This window comes from Protopterus annectens, chromosome 12.part0 (genome assembly GCF_019279795.1).
Source record: "Protopterus annectens isolate FY-2018-M chromosome 12.part0, PAN1.0, whole genome shotgun sequence".
Lineage (NCBI taxonomy): Eukaryota > Metazoa > Chordata > Ceratodontiformes > Protopteridae > Protopterus > Protopterus annectens.
The window spans coordinates 400262002-400284501 of record NC_056746.1 but is presented as its reverse complement, the minus strand read 5'-3'; the positions used below and the strand labels follow the sequence as shown (position 1 = coordinate 400284501).

At 40.5% G+C, this 22500-nt stretch overlaps 1 protein-coding gene across 2 annotated transcripts in view; it reads right to left on the bottom strand.

Moving 5' to 3' along the window:
* The window catches only part of THUMPD1 (THUMP domain containing 1), a 197814-nt gene that overhangs the window by 126498 nt on the left and 48816 nt on the right, over positions 1–22500 (bottom strand). For both annotated transcript variants that reach the window (XM_044089499.1, XM_044089500.1), the window contains one exon: positions 1073–1271. In XM_044089499.1, the coding sequence (XP_043945434.1) occupies positions 1073–1267 (195 nt within the window). In that variant the 5' untranslated portion in view covers positions 1268–1271. The remainder of the gene's footprint in view (positions 1–1072; positions 1272–22500) is intronic.

Genomic DNA, 22500 nt, shown 5'->3' with positions numbered 1-22500 from the left:
AATTAAAATCAAGACATTAAAATCTGAGGTAATTCTTAAATATTGTAATATTTTTACTGACATGCCTGATTCTTTAAATATATTTCACGTGCCCTTTATTTAGAGGACACAATCTAAAAGGTAGGTAGAGAAAAAAATACAAGTAATATTAGGACAGAACATACTACTTTTGGTTTTTGTTTGTAAACATTGTGTTTAAATAGGGAATGAGGGTCCTAAAGTTAGCAGCAAGAGTATAAACACTAGAAGTGCACCAGTAAGGGGGTTGTACATTGGGCACTTTGTGAATGCCCTTCATTATGTATAGAGAGCATGGATGTGCCTTAGAAAGATTTCTGAATGCCGTACAAGCGTTCATAAAGGTTTTGAGACTAATGCATTATATAAGAGATGTAAGAAAACTCAAATCTTGCTTTCTTATAAGATGTGAATTTGGACCCAAGGGAGGAAAACAACTTGAGCACCGGGAACTATATTGCCAACTTGTACTAGATGCTGGTAATTTACCATGACTTTTATATCTATAGTTCAGATCTTAAAAGCTTAGGGCTGCTAAACTGTAGTGATGTTTTTTGAATAACATGGATATTTATTCTGTACATTATGTATATATAATTTTTAGGTTTGTATCTCTTAATAATCCACGGTGGTGCAGTGGTTAGTGTTGCCGCCTTACAGCAAGAGGTTCTCCAGTTCGATCCACGGCTGGGGTGTCTTCTATGCGGAGTCTGCATGTCCACCCTGTGGTTGCGTGGGTTTCCCCAGGGTGCTCTGGTTTCCTCCCACATCCCAAGGACATGCTGTAGGTGGATTAGACACTCTAAATTGGCCCTAGGTGTGTGTGTGTGTGTGTGCGCGCGCGTGTGTGCGCGCGCATGTGTGCGCCTTCTGTGGAAGGTTAGGCGTCGGGCTGGCATCTCAACACCATAAAACTCCACTGCCAATCATGAACGGACAGATGATCCGCTGTGGCGACCCCTAACCAGGAAAAGCCAAAAGAAGAAGAATTCAACCACAATACACACACACACAGTCATTTCCTACTCATTCTGCCTATTACTGGTATACATACCTTTTCAGGGCCATACAGTTGATCCCCATACTCATTCAGGAGACTGTAGGCTTCAAAACTGCATTTCCGTTCCTTCATATTACAGGTAATAAGAACACCCTGCATTCCAACATCCAGCTCTCTAGCATTCTTGGATCTTTTTGCATGTTGTACATACCAAGATTTGCTCCTCTTTTTTCCTTTCTCCTCAGACATTATTCTAAAGAAAACAAAAAAGTCACAATTCTCAATTTGTAATCTGTGTTAAGTTTTGACACTTCTTCAGGAAAGAACACTATTAATTGCAACCATCTACCATAAACCATCTCCAGTCGATAACTCAACAGTCTATACAGAACATTTCTAATACACAAGAGAGACAATGTTAGCAAAAAGACTAGTACCGATCCAAATGATTTTTCCCACCATAACTATCCCAATTTCAGTTTACTGATTGGTGGTTATTCAGGCCCAGTCCCATTCTAATCATATGCTTTCATTACATGACTGCAACTGCTTAAGATTTCCTGAAGGATGCACCAGCTGGAAACCCAAAAGCCAAGAGTACATAGCAAAAGGCAAAGGTTTCCCTTGAAATGAGAAGAGTTATTCAAACAAACTACAAAACATGTCAGCATACAGTAAAGTTTGATGACAGACTAGTTTTTTCCACCTTCCTGACATTTGTGCCAACATGTTAGCTTAGATGTGTGATAATCTTTCCATTTTTTTTTTTTAATTATGTTTCTTTAAGAATTCATATGCAGTTGCTATTCTAATGTTTTGTGGCATTAACAGTACTAGGATAAGAATCATGCTTTCTTGTATAAAAGGATAGAGGCTACTTTTCAGTTCCCTTTGTTGACTGGCTAAGGTGCGGTTTTCTGGTGTAGCAAAATGAAGCCTAGTAAACTGAACTTTAGGGATACGCTTGTTTATAAAAAGTCTATTTCAAACCAAATGAGGATTGGATTTCTGAATCCTCTCAAACGGAGAGGTTTTCTTTCACATGGCTATTTTTACTTGTACATAAACTGGACACAAACAAACCTCTGGTAACAGTCATTAGACCACAACTTTAAAATGATTAGACCACAACTTTAAAATGATGGAAGTCCAACTCTGATCTCCTAATTAACTTGCCTAACATTTGTTTACCAATTTATTTAACTATACTAAGTTTACTGGATAACTGCTGTGGTGGTGCTGTGGTAGCATTGTCGCCTCACAGTAAGATGTTGTCCTGTTCAATTCTCAGCTAGAGCGTCTTCTGTGTGGAGATATGCGTGAATGGGCGCACATTCGTTGAAGGTTGTGCGTCAGAGCTGGCAACTCTGCACATAAAAATCTACTGCCAATCAACAACGGACAGAGTTCCGCTGTGGTGACCCCTAACCGGGAAAAGACGAAAGATACAACAACAAAGTTTATTGGATAAAAGTGAATGGTACTACAGCAATGTTCATACCTGAAAAATATTTTGACTGCTCAGTTTTTTTAATACACAATTAGTGGCACAGCATTTATGTATAAAATGCTTACATCCTATAAAATGCTTATATCCAGCAGGTTAAATGCATTAAAAATCCAGGACAGTTTAAATGCATTAAAAATCCAGGACAGCAAAATTGATGTTTGCTATGGTAGTGGCCACTTCTGGAGTTTAAGGCAATGCAGAATGACACCAAAAGAAATTATGACAAGCCATCTGGTGACTTGGTAGAGGGTGGTGGATACCAAAATTATTCTCAAATATGGAGAAATGCCAACTGTAAAGAACTCCTGAATCGTGATGTGGGAGGAAGCATCAGAAAAAGGCAGAAAATACACTTCACTGTGGCAAGGCTGCAGGACTGGATGAATTCTATCCATAAAATGCTAAAGGCACTACACATTGCTGAATGGCATAGTTAATAACCACTTAGTAGAAGGCTAGGATAGTACCTAAAGACTGACAAATCAGTACAGTTGTCTCAATTTTCAAAAAAAGGAGGAGAAGGGGGTTATGCTCCAAGTAGAAAAAAGGATCACACTCAGCCTCTCAAGGAAAGCATATACCAGTGTGCAGGAAGGGACATTTTGCTGAACAGCTGAACCCTCTACTCAGAACAAGCAATGCAGACTCAGTTTGGGCTATAAACTTTTGACCAGTTCTTTTCTCTTGCAGATAATTAAGGGTCATGAAAGTTTGCCCACAAGGTTTACTGTTTTTGCAGATACATACAAAGCACATCATCTCCACATACCAAACAATGTTTTGGGGAAACTCAGCAATATGGTGCGTCAATGCCACTGTTCTTTGTCATTTGGGCCCCATATTTGAGGAGCAAAAGGTGTTTCTGCATTCCTTGCACTAATCTGAATACTTTCAAGGTTGGCTCATGACTCTGCCAAGGATGTATTCTCAATGTATCCCCTCCAATTTGCAATCTTCACAGATATAATCAAGGTGTTGACAATGTCTATATAACATCTTGTCTAGGGATACAAGGACTGCATCTCTCATGCTTGCAGATGTTGTCCCCTTAACCGCAAGCAATTCACTACTCAGTGCAAAGCAACTCAGTAGCACTTTGAAATTAACAACCAGCTCTCCCACAGACTTGTTCTTTCCCCAAATGGAGGGGGGAAAAAGCCACCTCAGAATTATTTGCTGGCATCATGAAACGTGAAGGTAGAGGGGATCGGGACACTGACCAAAGAATTAGAGCAGTGCAGCAGGAGAGAAAACACTGAAATCAATTCCAGTGGGGGAAGCAATTGCTAAAATCACAGCATGAAGATCACACAAGCTCTGAATTTATGTCCTCATCCTCACAGATTGAGAAGAGTTTTGATGGAGACTGAAAAGATAAAATCATGGATACAGCCAATAAAAATGAAGCTCCTTGCTGTGAAATAATAAGCTAAGATTTGTGAACAAATAGTAAGGGTACAGCTCCTGCTCATGTGCGTGACTGCATTCAGATAAGGTGGTTGGCAATTCTCATCATTTGGGCCCCTAGATGCCTTCCACATAAGTTGCAACACAAGTCGCCTGGGAGAAGGACCAGGCATAAACTAAGGAGATCTTTTGTAGCAAGCTTGAAAATGCATAGGAACTAGATGGACACAGCAAGCAGAACAGCTCAGACCAGACTTCTCAGTACAGTGACCCTCACCAAGAGGAACGGTTTAAATATCTTAGTTGGTGATGGTTATACCATGCAGTGGTAATTAACCTTAGAAGTTCAAGTGACAAAATTATACTACCTGTGTGTACAGTCCCTAAACAAAATGATCAGTTTCCTTTGGGTCACTCTTCATACCCAATTACTTTTTCAACTTCCCAAGTGCTACCAAAAATTTAAAAAAAACTGGCCCCTCTGAGGGCTTTGTCTCTTATTGTTCTGAAAGTAAAGAACTGAAAGCTATGCTTATTAGAAAAAAAAAAAAAAGCAAATCATCAGGCTCTAGATTACTTCTCAAAGTCTCAAACAATGGAAAGCACTCCTTCAGTAATACATACACCAACTCATCATGTTAAATAAAAATTCATTTTAGCTTACAACATTTCAAGTGGGATCAACAAACATCCACACTTTTTTTAAACGGTCACAATGACAAGTAAACAGCAGTTTCATTGTATGACACTGCACTAGTGTCCTCAAAATCTTCTCACCACCCCAGATATTTGGCATTCTGTATCTGGTGGTGAAGGCAAGACAGGTCCAGCAGTCCCAGTGATTGTCAGCTGTGGGAGAGGAACAAAGAGAAAAGTAACTGCTTTGAATGTGCTATCCCACTGTTGTGGGTCTGCAAACTATTACTCAAACACAAGCTGGCTGATTCAGCACCAGCAAAATGCTTGCAGTTGTACAGCAGGTATGTCTCCATTTCCTTCTGAGGCAGAACAGTGAGAGGAGTTTAAACTTGGGGTCTGTTTTTGTGTTAAAAAACATGAGTTTGAAGACCAATTTATAATATTGGCGCTGTTTGCATTAAAAACTTAGCAGGAGGAAAGGAAGTTTTATCAGAAAGGAATGTGCAAGCAGGCATTGGTTACTTACACCAATCAGGCACAACTCGTTTTCACATTGCTGAAAATGAGTTACACTTGCATTCTATAAACAAACAGCAACTCCTAGTCTTCTTAATACTTGAATGCTACCGCAACCATCACCCTATAAGCAAAACAACCTTCTTTGATACATTTTAACTGCCTAAATTGTCAAATGCAGCAAACACTGCTAAAGAAAAGTCAAAAGTTTTGCAGCTGAAACACTGTTGAGACAAGTTAAGCATCAGCAACATCTGCAATCAGTACAGATGTTATGCTTTAACCACAAATTCTAAGACCAATGAGGCTCATTATCCGAGAATAATAATGAACGGTAGGTCTTACCCAGTTTAGTTCTTGTACACAATTCTCTCCTTGATTATACTTCTTTACTGTTAGGTTGCTTTATGTGAAGGAGAGTTCTTCGTAAGCAAGTTTACCCAAAAGTATACCCCTACTAACAAGCGAGGTCTTGGGCAAGAAATTTTCAAATTACAACACTGATGGGAAGTACTTTCCCTTAAGATTCAGCTTCAAGGTGACCAATTACCAGCTCCCAACAGAAACATCTGAAGTACATGTACATTTTAATGATCACAGAAGTTACAGTACAGCAAAAGCCATGTTTAGCTCTGGTAATCCTCACTTCAAAGGTGAATGACAACTGAAAATAGCAGTACTGTTGAGAATCCATGGTGTCGGCAGTAGAGTAAAATTGTTTACTATCAAAATATCGGCAACAATTCCACAAGTGAGGTCATTTTTAGCATTTTCAAACAGTCACAAGTACGGCACCCGTTTGATGTCGGCATTGTCGACATTAATCGAAGTGTACCTTACCTTCCGGTGACTGTCTACTCGCCCCCCTGCAACTCCCATGTGGGGGGGGGGCTGAGCTCCCCACATCCCCTAATTATATATTACAGCTCCGAAATTACACTACAGGGAGAAAAAGGGCAAAGCTCCCGATCCCCACTGTACTGGGATCTACAATCAGAATGTCAATCTCACAACAGGGAATGCACACTAGCATTTGCTGTTGCGGATTTGACATCTCAAATTGTCATTATGACAATTTTGAAAACTGCCTTTTGATAATCAAAGGTTGCATTACGGCATTCAAGATTGGTGGGAAAATAAGATGGTAATGGAGATTAGGTAATTTCTGCAGTCACATAGGAGGAATTTCTGCAGCCACTACAGTTTATGATTGACCAAAATGCATTACAAGTTTTTCCAAGATAAAGGCACCCCCCCCCCCCAACTGAAATATACTGAGGCAAACAGAAGGCTGTAAAAATGCATGTTTTAAAACAGATATTTAGAGGCAATAACTGGTATAAACATGAAAAATGAAGTGAAACAATATGAACAAATGAAACAAACTGTCTGAAAGTAAAGACAAGTCTTGCAAAACAACTTTAGGTTTTCAACAGTACTAGAACAATATAAGAGAAAGAATGTAAAGACTATATGGGCTGGTATTTCTAAAAGCAAAGTGAATATTTCTAATTAGAAACTATGAAAAGCACAGATTTTCACCGACTGAATTCTTAACTGGTATGTGTACAAACTGCTACTATTTTGTGGAAGAAAGGTGCAACTGTTAAAAGTTGCAGACAAGAATCTATATGGATAATGAACTTTTCACTACAAATACATTAGCAAAAATGCTCTTCTCCCTGCCCAAGCACTCAATCTTTGATGCAAAGAAATGTAGCCTGCATTACACTCAGTTTTATACCCACTTGAAAATAATCCTAAGTTTTAACCTCAAAAGCACGAGGAAACAACATGAAAAGAACTAGAAGAGAAAAAAAAGGTGGTGGTGAAGGAAGAAACATTAAACCAATACAAAAAAAGCAAGCAATGGACACGCCATAACAAGGATTTTCTACAAAATCTTTTACCTAATTTCCAAAAGAAAATGAATGGCCAAAACAAAGTAGATGAAACAAACAGTTTAGAGCGAGTGATCCCATAAAACAAAAGCACTGAAAACAGATTAGGACAGTAGCTAAAGTGCATTAATCTATGTTTATAATTGACAAGTATATCTGGTACAATTAAAAATGAGAGTTGCACCTTAAATGATACTCAAAGCCATGGAAATAATTCTCTCAATGGTACTTACTGAGAAGTATAATACTTAAAAATTTTACTTAATGGTTTATATGTAACTGGAGGGGGCACTATACTGCACACGGTTATCTTGGGTGTTTTCATAGGTTCATAGGTTGGTACTAGGCTATCAGCCCTAGGGCCTATACAAGCCTAGCCATAACAATTCCCTGGCTATTTCTTTCCACATTATTTACTTTCCTGGACCCCTGTCTAGCAGGGCGACTGACGTGATCCCTGGGGTGAATTTCCTTTCTCCCATCCAATCGTCAAGGTTCCTCTTGAAGAGGTCCAAAGAGGCACTCTGCTTGACATGTATGGGCAATCTATTCCAGATTCTGGGGAGTCTCTGGGTCAGGAACCTATCCCTCCAGCATGTTTTGTTTATTGTGATGACAAGGTTTAGATCCCTGGAGCGTGTAGTTCTGAGGGACTGGGATTTCTTTAAGTGTAGCATGTCCAACAGCTCTGGGTTTGACATGGCCTTGTATGTTAAGCAGAGATCGCCTCTGAGTAGACGATATGCGACAGAGTATAGCTGGAGTTTAAGGCGGTCAGCATAAGGCATCTGCTTTAGGCCTGTGATTCTTTTAGTGAGGTATTTCTGAGGCCTTTCCAGTTGTTGCAGATGTCTTGAGAAGTACATACCAAATGGGGCATTGTATTCCATAATGGGTCTAATGAGGGATGAGTACAGTGGGACAATGACCTCCTCTTTTCTGGATGAAAAGCCCTTCGTGATGAGGTGTGCCACATAGAAGGATTTCCTGACTGTTGTGGCGATGTGGTTATCGAAGGTGAGACCACTGTCCACCTGTGTCCCTAAGTCTCTTATCACACTTTGTGTTTAGTGTACTGCCACCTATATGGTAATTCATGGATACATGTTTTTTTCCCAAAGGGGATAACAATACATTTCTTGGCACTGGGCTTAAGCCCATTGCTCTGGCACCAAGCATCTGTTTCTGTAAGGCCCTTTTGTAGAGTTTCCACATAATTTGGGGATTCAATAATGGCTCCCAGTTTGTAGTCATCTGCAAACTTCGTTAGCCAGAGTCCCTTAGTGTTGACCTGTACTTCAGAGAAGTAGATGCTAAACAAGAGCGGCCCCAGGACTGAACCCTGAGGTACTCCACTTGTCTGGAGCTGGATTTGGAGTCTGCTACTTTTACAGTGTGGGTTCTATCAGTAAGCCATTTAGCAACCCATTGGGTGACATAGGGATTAAAGCCCAACTTAGTAAGTTTATCTATGATTCCAGAGTGGGGGATGGTGTCAAAGGCCTTGGCAAGGTCTAGATAGGCTGTGTGGACCACCTTACCCTTGTCCATGGCTCTGGAGACTGATTCAAAGAAGTCAATCAGGTTCAGGAGACAAGATCGGCCCTTCACAAACCCAAACTGGGTGGGGTACAGTGTTTGAAGGTTGCCAATGTCTTTGTTTATAAGTTCCATGATAATACGCTCCATGGCCTTGCAGATAAGGCTTGTCAGACTGATGGGACGGTCGTTTCTGGGATCCAAGGTGGATCAACCCTTGTGGATTGGGATAACTGTAGCTCTGCGGCACCAGTGGGCACGAAACCTGAGGCGAGGCTTTGATTAAACATGACACTTAGGTGAGGTGCCAGTTCATATTGTAGTTCATGTAGTACACAGCCCGGGATGTCATCTGGTCCCATGGATGCTGTATTCTTGGCTTTAGAGAGTGCGTTTTGTACCTGTGTGTCCGTTATTACTGGAATTTGGCAATCTTCCGGTATTGAGATGGGCCATTTAGGGGGTGAGAGGGGGGTGAAGTTGGCACTGAATCGATCTGCCAGGATATTGACAATACCCTTCGGATCAGTATATTTAATGCCATTCTGTTTTAGCTCCGAGCAGATCTGAGCATTGCCATTTAGATTCTTGACAAAGTTATAGAATGCTGTGTGGCTGTCTTTGGAATCTTTGGCAATTTTATTTTCGTAACTAGCTTTGGAGGATTTTATAAGGCATCTCAGTTTCTTACTGAGGCTAGTAAGGGAGTTTTTTGCATCCTGGGATTTTCCTCTTTTCTGCAAATGTTTCTTCCTTTTGTTGTAAAGTTTGTTTATGGCAGGGGACCACCAGATTGGCTTCCTTTTTTTGGATGACAGCATTTTGGTTCTATTTGGGATGGCACGATTCATGCATGAGTGGATGCGCTCATACAGTGCCTTAGTGTAGGATTCAGCAGTTGAACTTTCAGTTCCCGTCTGCATGGGTGTCATAAAGTTTGTCACTTCTGACTTGAGTAGCATGAAGTTGGCTTTGGAGAAGTTTTGTATGATGGTTTCTTTACTGGGGGGGTGGGGGTGGGATGTGGATGTTAAGGGTGATTAGCTTATGGTCAGACCTGACTAACGAGGGGGTGACCATAGGTATGGAGCATCAATTTCCCATGTTGGTAATGACCAGGTCTAGGATATTGGAGCCCCTGGTGGGACTATGGATTAGTTGATCCAGGGAGTTGGAATTTATGAATTCCAAGAACCGTTGCGCAAAGGTGTTGGGACATGAGTAGTTTTCCCAGTTAATGGCAGGGTAGTTAAAATCACCCAGTATTAGGGTGTTTGGTTCTATCTTAATATTTTCCAGTATGTTTAGAAAGGTGTAGTGAGAATCTTTGGGTATGGTGGGGGATCTGTAGTAAGCTACAATTTGGATTGCAGTCTTACCTAGTGTTAGTTGCACTTGGAGAATTTCAGACACATTGTGTTGGCCAACTAGCCTGGTGGTGTGAATATCCTTGGTGAATATTGACACTCCTCCACCTTTAGTGTTTCGGTCCTGGTTTGGTGGCGAAAAGTGTGGTAAGAGTTGTAGCCTGGTATTGCAGGGGTGCTCTCTGGAGCCTTGAACCAGGTCTCAGTTACTGCACAGATATCGATGTTCTCCATTTTTAGGAGTGCCTCGAGAGAGTGCATTTTGAGGTTTAGACTTCTAGCATTGAGTAGCATTACCTTCAGATTTTGCATGCTTGTACCCGTTACGGTGGTGGTTTTGTCCTTTGAAGTTTGCCTAAAAAAGGCACTATAGGGCTGGCAAGAGCCTTAGCCAGTAACCTGAATCCCAGGGGCAACAGGTGCAGACCATCTCTGGCAAAGCATTGTGGTCTGTCAATCATGTCGTCCCAGGCAGACAGATACTGGATCCCCTTTGAATGACACCATAAGCTTAGGCAATTGTTGAAGTCAATCATTTTATCCTTATATGGTGGTATCATTCTGGGCGAAGGCAGGATGCTACTCAGGGCTAGGGTCATACCTGCCTGGGCCACATGATCCGAGAGCTCTTCCATGTCTCTTTTCATGTAGTCCAGGGAGGTACGTCTCAAGTCATTCACTCCAACATGGACAATGACAGAGTCATATTTGTACTTGTTGTGGAGTGACCTGAGTGCATGCGTTATGTGGCGGATCCTGGCGCACGACAGGCAGCGGACTGTAATTTTCTCCTTATACAACCTGGTGAGAGGGACATCAGTGTGCCGGACTATAGAGTCACCTATGACTAAAGTGTTAGGTACTTAGTCTTGCCTTAGGGGCTGTTGCTGGGTGGCACACTGGTGTTGTGAACTATGTGACACATTGGTTGTGATTGGTGTTTGCGTTTCAGCTTCAGAGGTCTTTGTTGCTTGGGCAGGTTACAGTTAAGGGCCTCTGCATATGTGGATTTAGTGTTGCTATATGTGGGTGTTGGTGGTGCGGGTTTAGAAGGGCTATGTGTTGCTTGAGGTGTAGTGTGGGTGTTAACCTTCTCCTCTTGACTGTTTAGCACAATCTTGGGTGGAGAGAGCTTTGCTTCCATTTTGGCTATGTAAGTGCATCTCTCACAGGTTGTAGTGTTGGGTGGTAGGAGGAGAGGGTTGTCTGTGTACATGAGGCAATTGCTGCATTGCCCCAGTATGCCCAGATTCACCAGGTGGACAGGAGAAATCACGGAAGCTGACCCTTGGACATGCCTGGTTTGGGGCTTTTTTTTTCTTTGTAAAGTATAGGAGCCGTTTCCTTAGCAAGGTACTTTGCAATTATAGGCTGTTTAGTGCCTACTATTAATTTCTCCTTGTTAACAAGGAGAGTTCAGTGTTTGTATGAGTTTAAGGCTTCCTAGTGCTTTCCAGCAGGTATTAGAGAAAGTGCTAGTCACAGGGATGCTTAAAGGTAAGATTGAAAAGAATGCACTCTGCAGTGTGCACTAGAGAAGTTAGATGTGAAAGTAGGTAACTTGAGTTTTACCTGTTTAAAAAGTTAAGGTTTAGTGGAAAGTTACTATTTTAAAACAGCAAGATGGATTGAAAGGGGTGGTCACTTTTGTATTTTGGTACTATGAAATACTGTAGGATGGCCAATAAATTTAAATAATTGAAAGGGTGGGATTTCAAAAATGATGATTTTGTGATTACTCACATAAGCCAGTGAAAGTAGAGAGAAATGAGATATATGGTCAGATTAACATAAGAGGCGGGCAACTAGAAAGACAGTGGTATTTAACAAGACAACTTAAATGGGTGGGAGGGCATGAAAAAATTCTGCCCGACTGGTCTCTTTTGAAGTTTTAATATGCTGTTAAAACAGAATGCAAGCAAAACACAAGGTAAAGAAAACAAACTACAGTATTCAAAATACAAATGGTTAAATTTTCTTTTAAAAGGCCCTGTAATATTGGGGAAGGAAAAAAATGATTAAACATGAAAGTAATACATGCTGGAAACATCTGCACAATGTATAAAGTTAGCTCTGCTAACTACACCTTCAGGTTTGGTGGCTGTTAGCAGTGCTTCTTGAAAACAGCTTGATCGTCTGGTACAGTAAGAGGTGGGGCTTAGAGCAGTTCAACCTTACTGATTGACAGGCTATGATGGATAACAAGGGGAAGAACTGTAGGAATGCCTTCTGAAATCAGCTACAACAGGCAGGACGGCTAATGAAGTTACCAGAGAAGTGTAAACTTTTACTTATTATTGTACCTGGTGCACACAGTTTAAGGGACAAGCATGTTAAATGAAAGCACGTGTCCAACTATCCACTGGTATCTAGGAGCATACCTCTCAACCCCTTACTGAAAGAAATCTGGACAAAGCCATAAATAAAAGTGGGACAAAGGCCCAAAAATAGAGACAATTTTTAAATATTTCTCTTACAAACTTAGAAAGTTGAAACGGGTTTTGCAGTAGTATGAATTTTCTGAAGGATATGAAGTGTGAAACTCAAATGTCTGTGATTATTTCTGAACTTCAATATTTAATGATTTACCACTTGTTGTTGTTGGTCTTTTTGGCTTTTAGGGGTCGCCACAGCAGAACTCCAGTCCGCTAGTGATTGGCAGTAGATTTTTTGTTGCAGAGTTGCCAGCCAGATGCCCAGTCTTCAGCGAAGGCACACCCATTCACGCATGTCTTTCGGAGGACACTCGACCGCAGGGAGGGCATGCAGACTCCACACAGAAGGCACTGCAGCCTAACAACGCTACCACTGTACCACCGCGGCTTCTTTAATGATTTACTACTAATATGCCAGGAAAAAAAAAAAACACAGAATTTTATGAAAAGGACAGAAAATACGTGGCCAAAATCTGGACATTCTGTGAAAATCTGTACCATTGAGAGGTACGATAGGAGGAATAAAATGAAAAACTATTACAAATTTCTAGTTGCAGCAAAGTAAAGCAAAATGGTTTAACATGATATTCCATAAAAACGAAAATGTATTAGAAACATTAAGACAATGACTGAAAAATGAAAGCGATGTAGGTTGTAAACACACTGGCAATAATGTATATGTTAGCACTGTGGATTGTAACTTCAGATTTACTGCTGCCTGCATCAGAGCTTTTGAAAAGTAATTTGATCTTCTAATACAGCCAGAAGCAGGACTTGGAACAATAAATCTTATTTACTGACAAGCTATGATAGAGTGCAAGGAGGAGATGAAGGAATGCCCTGCCTGGATGCTTAAGTCTGACTTTTTGAAAATAGCTGCATCAAAGGTTTAAGAATGAATAGAAAGTTGAAGTGACAAGTATGTTTACTGAAAACAGGCAAATATTGACATCAGATCATCAGTCTGTCTCATTTGAAGTTTCTATCCCACCCAACCCCTCCCCAGTCATAACCAGGCTAAAAAAAAAAACTCTCAAAAGCTGACTACAACCTCCTAAGGGAGGGTATCAGCAGCTTCACAATACCGCCTTCTCAGAGGACGCAGACAACTATGCTGACCAGTACGCCAATGCATACAGCATGGACTCCGCCATACCCAACAGAACTAAAATCTGCTCCACAATGAAACACAAACCTGTCTGGTGGACATCCTATATCAACATGCTTTACAACTAAAGGAAGAAACTGTTGTCCAAGGGTAAAAAGAAACAAATTCCAAATCAGAAAAACTCCTTCCTTTGCCTCAACAAGCAAATTAGATCACTAGTGAAAACCTCCAAAACCAATTAGGAGTTGAAACTAGCTTCCAAAACAGAGAGACCACAAGTCCTTCTTCAGTTACGTTAAGAACCTCCATGGCAAAGCTAGTTTGTTCTGAACTAGTACTAAATGGTACCACTTACACTGATCCTGCTAGCTTAGTCAATCTGCTGGCTGACAGGCTCAGCGCAAACTTCACCCCCTTATTGCCCCCCAAAGGCCCAGTTGACATCCCTGATAATTGTCCCACACCTCACATCTCTGTAGACCAAGTGTTAAAGGCCCTATCCAAGGCAAAGAACACAGCTTCCATGGGACCTAACAGTATCCCAGGCTGTATTCTGCACCATCTCTAGCAAGAATTAGCTTCGCCACTGAGCACCCTATACAACCACAGCCTAACTACAGGCTTCATTCCAGCAGAGTGGAGAACTGCTATTGCCATTCCTTTGCACAAAGGTGGTGCCATCACTGACCCAGGAAACTATTGCCCCATTGGCTTGACTAGTCTGATCTGTAAAGTCATGCAGCATATTATTATGGCCATCATACAAGGAAATAGGCAATCTCCAAGCACTTGACCCCACCTAATTCAGATTAGTCAGGGGCAGATCTTGCCTAGTGATCCTATTAAACTTCTTTGAGACCGTCACCAAGGACCTGGATGAAGGAAAGTCAGTACATACAGCTTACCTTGACATGGCCAAGGCCTTTGACACAATCCCCCACTCGGGCATCATCAAAAAGCTAACACAACTTGGTGTTAAATCAGTATCTAGTCAGATGGGTGGCCAACTGACTCGTAGACAGGACCCATAAAGGTCAAAACAGGTGCTGCCACCTCCGACAGCAGATCTGTCACTAGTGATGTTCCCCAGGGATCTTTCCTGGGACCCCTACTGTTCGGCATATACTTCTCAGAGGTATAAGCAAAGACAAAGGGCCTATGGCTGACCAAGTCTGCGGATGACTAAGTTTGGTGTTGTCACTGACTCCCCAAATTGATGTTAACATACTGCAAGAGGGTCTCACAGCTACAAATAACTGGTGACAAAGACATGGCCTGAAGTTAAACGCAAAAAAAATGTATTATCCTACCATTCGGCAAAAACAGGTATCATACAGATTGCTCAGAGCTGATCAGTGTCTCGTCTACAAGGCAATATCGGACCCTCCCCTACTAGAGATGCTCCATATCCTAGGTCTAACTCTGTACGCATTACCCACTTGATAGGCCTAAATCTAATATGCATCATCAACAAAACCTGCTGGAGAGACAGGTTCGTCTCCTAGAGGCTGTCCCGTCTCTGGAATAGACTTCTCATACATGTCAGAGTACCTTACTGACCCTCTTCAAATGCAACCTTGATGAGTGGATGAGAAACCATAAATTTGTCCCAGGGGTTTCACCTTTGTCCCTCATTGACAGGGGTGACGTGCTGACGGAGGTTTTCTTTTGGGGGGGGGGAATAAAAGCTTGGCTAGGCTTGTAAGGGCAAGGCCATTAACCTAGTAACCTCCTATGATCTCATGTCTGGGAACACATTAACAGATTAACAGTTTTTAGAAACAAGATATTCAACTACTTGTTACAGGCAAGTGAAGCAAAGTTTCAGGCAAGTGTTCTCTAACCCAAAGGAGTAGAGGATTGGATCAGATTAGAAACAAGGAGTAGCTATCCCCTGCTGTTTATACATAGCATCAGCTCCACTTCCTTCAGAAAATAATACTGCACATAATTATTCCTGTTGATGTTCAGGTAGGAAGGGAAAAATGTTATGAAAATGAACAATAAGGTTCACATGGGACACTGCATGAATGTATACTTTTTTGTATAAAAACAAAGATCAGAACAGACTATAATGGACCTGTCGACAACAGGAAGATAAAAGCAAAAAAAAAAATCAGCATAAAAGACAAGTTTTATTATGTCACAGTGAAACTGTGTGAAAGGTAAATGAGTTGAAGAAAACGCATAAGGTGTGGACGTATTTATAACAGTAATGCACAGAAAATGCTACAAGACATACACTAATCATAGGGAGAATGAAAAATTTGTATAACAAAAACGTTGGAAGTATTTTTGTGAGAATAGAAAGACAGCAAAAGCTTGTGTACCACCTCCCTAAAACATTCAAGGAGTTTCCAGGTCAAACTCACCCTAGAATGAAGTTGTGGCCAGGAGGACAGGCTCTAGATGGTGCCTATTGGGGAAATAATTGTACAGATCAAGTGCTTCAGGCACAGACTGTGGTTCACAGTATACTCTAGACAGAAGACAGACAAAGTGGTATCATGGCTAGCTACTCAATGGAATAACAATTGGCTCCGAGGTAATTTGGTCACATTGACTAATGTTGCCAAAATAGCAATCGGTATTTGCCAATACTAGGAGGATTGAAGACCTGAGCTACTCCAACCTACATCAATCAAGGACCCACACTAACAGGGGGAGGGGGCTATGTGCCTTGATTATGATGGGTGTGCACTGGTCAAAGCCTAGTTGCCTTTGGTCAATAAGCTACTTTGGTCAGTGCCCACTTGCCCTGCTTGTGCTACCTAAAATAGCTCTGTTGAGCAGAAGATGAATGCAAAATCAACAAACCAGACAGACATGGACTAAGAACCGCTACATTCAGTACAAGTTCACTGATAGATCGGAGTTTGAAAGTGGATGCTAGATGGCAAGGAAGAGGCTGGACATATCAAAAAAGAGAAAAGAATGAAAGGCAGTCTAGCAACGCTACTTGGCTTAGGATCCAGAGTCTACTATTCAGGGAGAGGGCAAACTAGAAATGGTGAGGGAACTGTGGTGAGGGAGAGGCTCATGTCAGACTCCAGTGTAAGGATACAGCAGTAATCATAATCTCAACCTATGTCTCAAAGCGGATCCTCTCTACATGATCGATTTTTCACTTACCTGAAACTTAAAAAGACGAGACGACTTTGCTGAAAACTCGCACCCCGTCCCATCATTACTAAATATCATATATGGAGTGCGTTGTCCAAGCCCAAAAACACTTCCTCCAAGAGATCACATGACATACGGATTCATTTGATAAACAGTACTAAACATGTCCTGGCAGAACCACTCCATAATATCCAACTGAAACCTAGCAACATGGTCTGTTCCAGAAGTATGGCACACAGCACTGGTGATGACATTAAGGGTAGCTCCACTATGCACCCCAGAAACTATGAACCCATCAGCTTGATGGCTCATTTGCAAGGCTATGGAACATAACTACCCTGATTAACAGACACCAAAAATCCAACAGGTTAGACCTGCAGCAATCTGGCTTAGTAAAAGGCAGACTGTCTAATGAATATGGTGAACAAACTTTAAAATGTCTAACACAAGCTATTGACAGCAATCACACTGTCCATAAGGCCTACCTTGAACCAAAACATTTGACAGTCCTCATAACAGCACAATTGGCAAACTAAATTCATTACAAATACAGCCCTATGTAGAAAGATGGATATTCAGTTGCTTAAAAGATTGAACCCACATGGTGCAGGTGAGAGGGTCAGCAGCAGAAAATATAAAGTTAACCACCAGTGTTCCACAAGGCTCAGTAGTGAGATCACTTAAGTATTTACTTTTCTGATCCCCTTCCCAAGAACAGAGATCTTTGGCTAAGCAAGTCTGGAGAAAACTGCAAACTGGGACTTTCTATCAAAAATTTCCCCTCTAATACCAAAGCTGTCTTAACAAGAGCTTATACTGTTGTATTGATGTGCTTAACTGAACTGTTAAAACGTGCACAAACTGTGCGACAAAAGAAAATATTGCCAGGACAGCCAACTGTAACTTTATAAATTATATGTCACTGGTGAATATCAAACTAAATTTATACAAAAAGCTGGTGCTACAAATGTATTAGAACTTAATGTCAAGTGTATATCAAACTGCTTTGTACAGATGTTTGCGTTGAAAAGGTATTTATAAAGTATTGTGTTTAAAAAGTATCCACAGTGTGCCCTACTGAAGGAGAACAGAAACATACCTGCACTATTGTAACTCTAAAATATATAAGCTTAACACAGGAAGTGGGAGGGTTAACCTCAGTCGAGCAAACTTTAGAAAAAATATCTGAAATTAAAATTACTTTATAGGCTACACAATAAAAAGAGGCTCAAGTTTTCAATGCAGCTAGAGACACAATGTCTGTACTAGGAAGCGTTTGGCATTGTCCTTGGCGTGAACTAGTTGCCACTTTTGAAACATGAAGGAATGGAATTGTTTTATGACTTCCAGCATCTGCCAAAGATCCAAGCAAAAGCCCTTGTCTGTATATTTTTACAGGTAGATGTTAAATGCTGCCAACGTCTAGCAATGGGAGGTTTGGCCTGGGAAATGCAAATCAGATGGCCAGAAATGAGGTCATTCTGCAAGCAATCCCACCAGTAATATTGTAGATATTAATTTGAGAAGTCTTAGTGAGAAGAGAGTGCATTCTGTATTCTGTCTTAGACCTAACAGCAAGACAACCCATTCACCACACATCTGCCTTGCTCTAATAGTAAGTTACTAGGGAAAAGTATAATTCTCTTAGACTCTATCGGGAATATAGTGAAGCTTAGTTTAGATGTTTTTTCTTTATTTGTGTGAGCTTGTACTGCAATGGTATTTTAAATATTTTCTGTGTTTTGAACTCTGACGTCACTGTAAATATTTATTTATTCAGTACTGTCTTGTTAGTTTATTAATTTACTATTGAATATATTTAAACATTGAATTGTGGCTGATCAAGAGAGATATTTAAGTTGTGAAAGTACCTACATATTTATTTGGCGACACTGTGCGGGCCACGCCTAATAGCCCTGCTCTTGGTCAAACCACCATTTGTGTTATTAATGTTACACAGTAAGATTGGACACCTTTTGTCAAGGGCCTTAAGGTAGCTGGCAGGAGAGACTGCAGGCAGTGAAAACTACCTTATAGTCTGGGCAGGAAGAGGCATAGCTAGTAAACCTGTGCCAGTCTTTCCCAGGTGTGTGTGTGTGTGTGTGTGTGTATATCAAACCTTCAAGTAAGTAAGTGTGTGTGTGTGTGTGTGTGTGTGTGTGTGTGTGTGTGTGTCAGCTACTTGGGCAGGGACACAAAGCACTGGTTGGACAGAGAGGGTGCTGGAGGTCTTGGCTTGGTCACAACTGAGATAACTCTATAGCTGAGCCAGTGGGGAGTGTTGCTGGGGATATAGAGGAACCCCTGGATTGAGTGTGGTCTCTGTGAGCTCTTAAGGGAAATTGTACTTTATGCAGAGAGCTGCATCTGGAAATACTGTGTACTTGGCCATCCTCTCAGTGAACATCCCCCACTATTGACAGTAGTGAGGATTGAGGTTCCTTGATTACTGGTCCAGTGGAGGGTCGTCACAAGCTGCATTTGGTAGGACCCCCCCCCCCCAACATATACAGAATACCCCTCTTCAGAATAGAAAATGTAGCTAAAGACCTTGAAACTTGGGTTGACAATTCCCTCCTTTGAAATCGCCATGTAAATAAGTCAGAAAATCCTTCTGCTTAGCTCAGCTAATTACCAAATGAATATGTAGGAGAGACCCTTACATTAGGCATTGATCAGGTCAATTACACAACATGCCTCATTTGGAAACCCCTCATGAGACAAAATTGAAAGACCATACCACACTAAAAACTAAAAAAGTAGCAGAAAAGACTAGAAGCACAATTCCTTTTCTCTACATCACATGGACTCCTCAGAGGCTGACCATGTCTTGCCTTTCATGCAATTTGCAAATCAATGATCCTGGATCTCTTGAACCTTCATACGATCAGTTTCACTGCTTTAGCATCTACCAAATTATGAAATGTCATACATTTGATGGGATTGGTTTATTTAAAATAGGAGCAAATCAATCCTGTCCGCCATCTATGATCTTTCAAATAAGATAATCAAATATCTGCAAGAGCCCTAGACAATGGTTTCTGATAAAGGTGTTTTACAAAGATTCAGTCTTGATAGCCAGACAAACTGACCTTTTACAAACTTCCTTTTCTGATTTAGGTAAATTGTTGGTTTGCAAAATATTTGTTTACCCATGCCTTCAAATTGTTTGAAAATACTGACATCCAAATTATTAGTAAAAATAGAACTGGAAAGTGAACCTTACATAGTCAGCAGTGCTTTCTAAGTATTTGAAAAGCCTTCCAGTTCAACTAGAGTACAAGACTTGTTACACAGTTATCTTAGACATAATTTCAAATGATTTTTTCCAAAGAATATGAATGAATATGCTACTGTTTTCAATATGAAACACAGTTAGCAAAAATAGGAAAACCTGGTACTTTCACAGCCACATAAAAAAACATTTAGGAAAACGCACACAACATACCCACTATGACAAAACATTATGCTGCTATTGGGTTTGCTGCAACGATTAGGGCAATCCCCAAGATCACTGCTGCCAAACTTCATGGGGAATTGCAGTTAGCAAATCCTTAATGTCAGCTATAACCAGCACTGAATCAAACTTAGCCTCCTTAATTCTGTGGGGAGAAAAAAAAAATCAAAATCGATACAACTCGAACTATTTATGTGGATAATAATGAAACAAGGAGCAAGTGGGTATGCTTTTTGGAAACCAGTTGAGATGATCTGATCTGTCAAGATGGTGGATCTATTGTGCTCTTCTGAATTTTTGGAATTCCACAAATTACTGAGGCTAACTCGAATGTGTAAAAATCTGTTAACCAGTTTACTGTGAAATTTAATTTAATCCTGACTTGTGCTCAGGACTAACTTTAACCTGTGGAACTTGTTTAACTTGCTTACTTATGTAATCTCTGTAAATAATCTGTTTGTAATATGTAATGCTGGTATTACGTAATGCTGCATCTGCTTACCCTTGGAGCTTTTCTCCCCGGGCCTCTGCTGAAAATGGACATGCATCCAGTCGGACTATCCCGGTCAACAAATGTAAAATAAAATTATATATATATATATATATATATATATATATATATATATATATATATATATATATATATATAGAGAGAGAGAGACAGAGACACACACACATACACACACGTATATTAGATACCCACATCTACAATCTAAAATAGCTTTCCCCAATATATATATATATATATATATATATATATATATATATATATATATATATATATATATCTAAAATAGCTTCCCCCAATATATCTGGGGTGTGCGTGTGTGTGTGTGTATCATAATATATCCCTCTATCGTAATATATATGCATATTATCTATATAAATAATTTTCAAGTTACTATTCAACATGCGATTGTCCAGCACCCCTCAATTTTTTAGTACATTTTCTTTGAACATTTTTTAATAAAGCGCCATCACCTCTGACTATACGTAAGAGTTTTTTATTCAAATCCAATAAACACAGTGTAAATAATTTCAATACAGACCATTTCAAAAAATTTCTCAGGAGACCCATGAGATGCACAGCCTTTGCCTGAACAGTAATTTGTTTGGTTGTTTTTAATTTTAAGTTAGAACTTTTATACACACTTACACCAGGGTCTCTGTAATCTAATCACTTCCCGCATAACATTACAGACCAAAATACATAATATCAATCCATCTAAGAGGGGGGTGTTAAGATCCATTTTTTAACTATTCAAATATTTTGGACACATGAATGAAAAGCTGAACCTATCCGATAAAGATGTTAAAAATGCTCCAATTTTAATGTCATCAGCATATTTAGACAGTGGCCATTAAATTAACACATTGACATCTATGTCTAAGTCAACACCTAACCTGTCCAATAATAAACTTCACTGCATGACTGATACTTGACAGAAGCAAACCCACACTAAGACCATTACCAAAGGCTACACTAACAGTTTCAGGTCTATATTAGATCAGCTGAATATCGAATGATCGAACCCAATATCTTGAACGCTGAAAACAGCGAAGCTGCACAACTTTCCTAGGGAAAGAATTTGGTTGGCCATTGTTATAGCTTTGCTGTTTTCAGTGATGTGGTGGGAAGTTACGGGTTGGGTTAAGGTAAGTGTGTGATTGTGTGGATGTTCGGGTTAGGGCGGGTCGGGTGAGAGTACGATTGTGACTGACGTTTGGGTTAGGGGCGGGTTAAGTGAGTTAGGGTTAGGGCACAGATGAGGGGAGTGTGCGATAGTAAGAATTTGGGATTAGGGGCAGGTAAGGTGAGTGTGCGATAATGACGGACCTTAGGGTTAGGGTCTGGGTTAAGGTAAGTGGATAGATAGTGTATGTGCAGTGTAGTGTAGGGTTAGATGTAGCTTTTAAGTGTGTGTGTGTGTGTGTGTGTGTGTGTGTGTGTGTGTGTGTGTGTATTGCTGCTTTTTCGTGTGCTTGTGGTGTGTGTGTGTGTATTGCTGCTTTTTCATGTGCTTGTGGTGTGTGTGTGTTTCTCGGAACAGCAAATTTTTTCCCTGCTGTTTTGAGGTTTCGATATTGTTAGGGTTCAGGTTTTGCAGTTCGACGTTACGGCATTCGATAAGGAGCCGTTTTGATGATCTAATATAGACCCAACAGTTTCACAACATCTAGTCTAATTGGAAAGCAGACATTTTCTTCATAAAACCATGTTGATTAATATCAACAATGTGTTAGTACACGGTCATGGATCTTTAGAAGTGATTAAAGGAGAACCGCACCACAGACATTTTCATCATGGTTTGGCGTTTCCTGCATTTAACACCACTATGGGAGTGTATACAGGTTTTTAAACATTTTTATACATAATTTCTGAGTGACCACATGGGGTCCTACATCTTGAAGTAATACTGATGGTTTAGGCTGCCTCCAAGTATCCTAAAACGCAATGCTTGTCTGTAAAAAAATAAAAT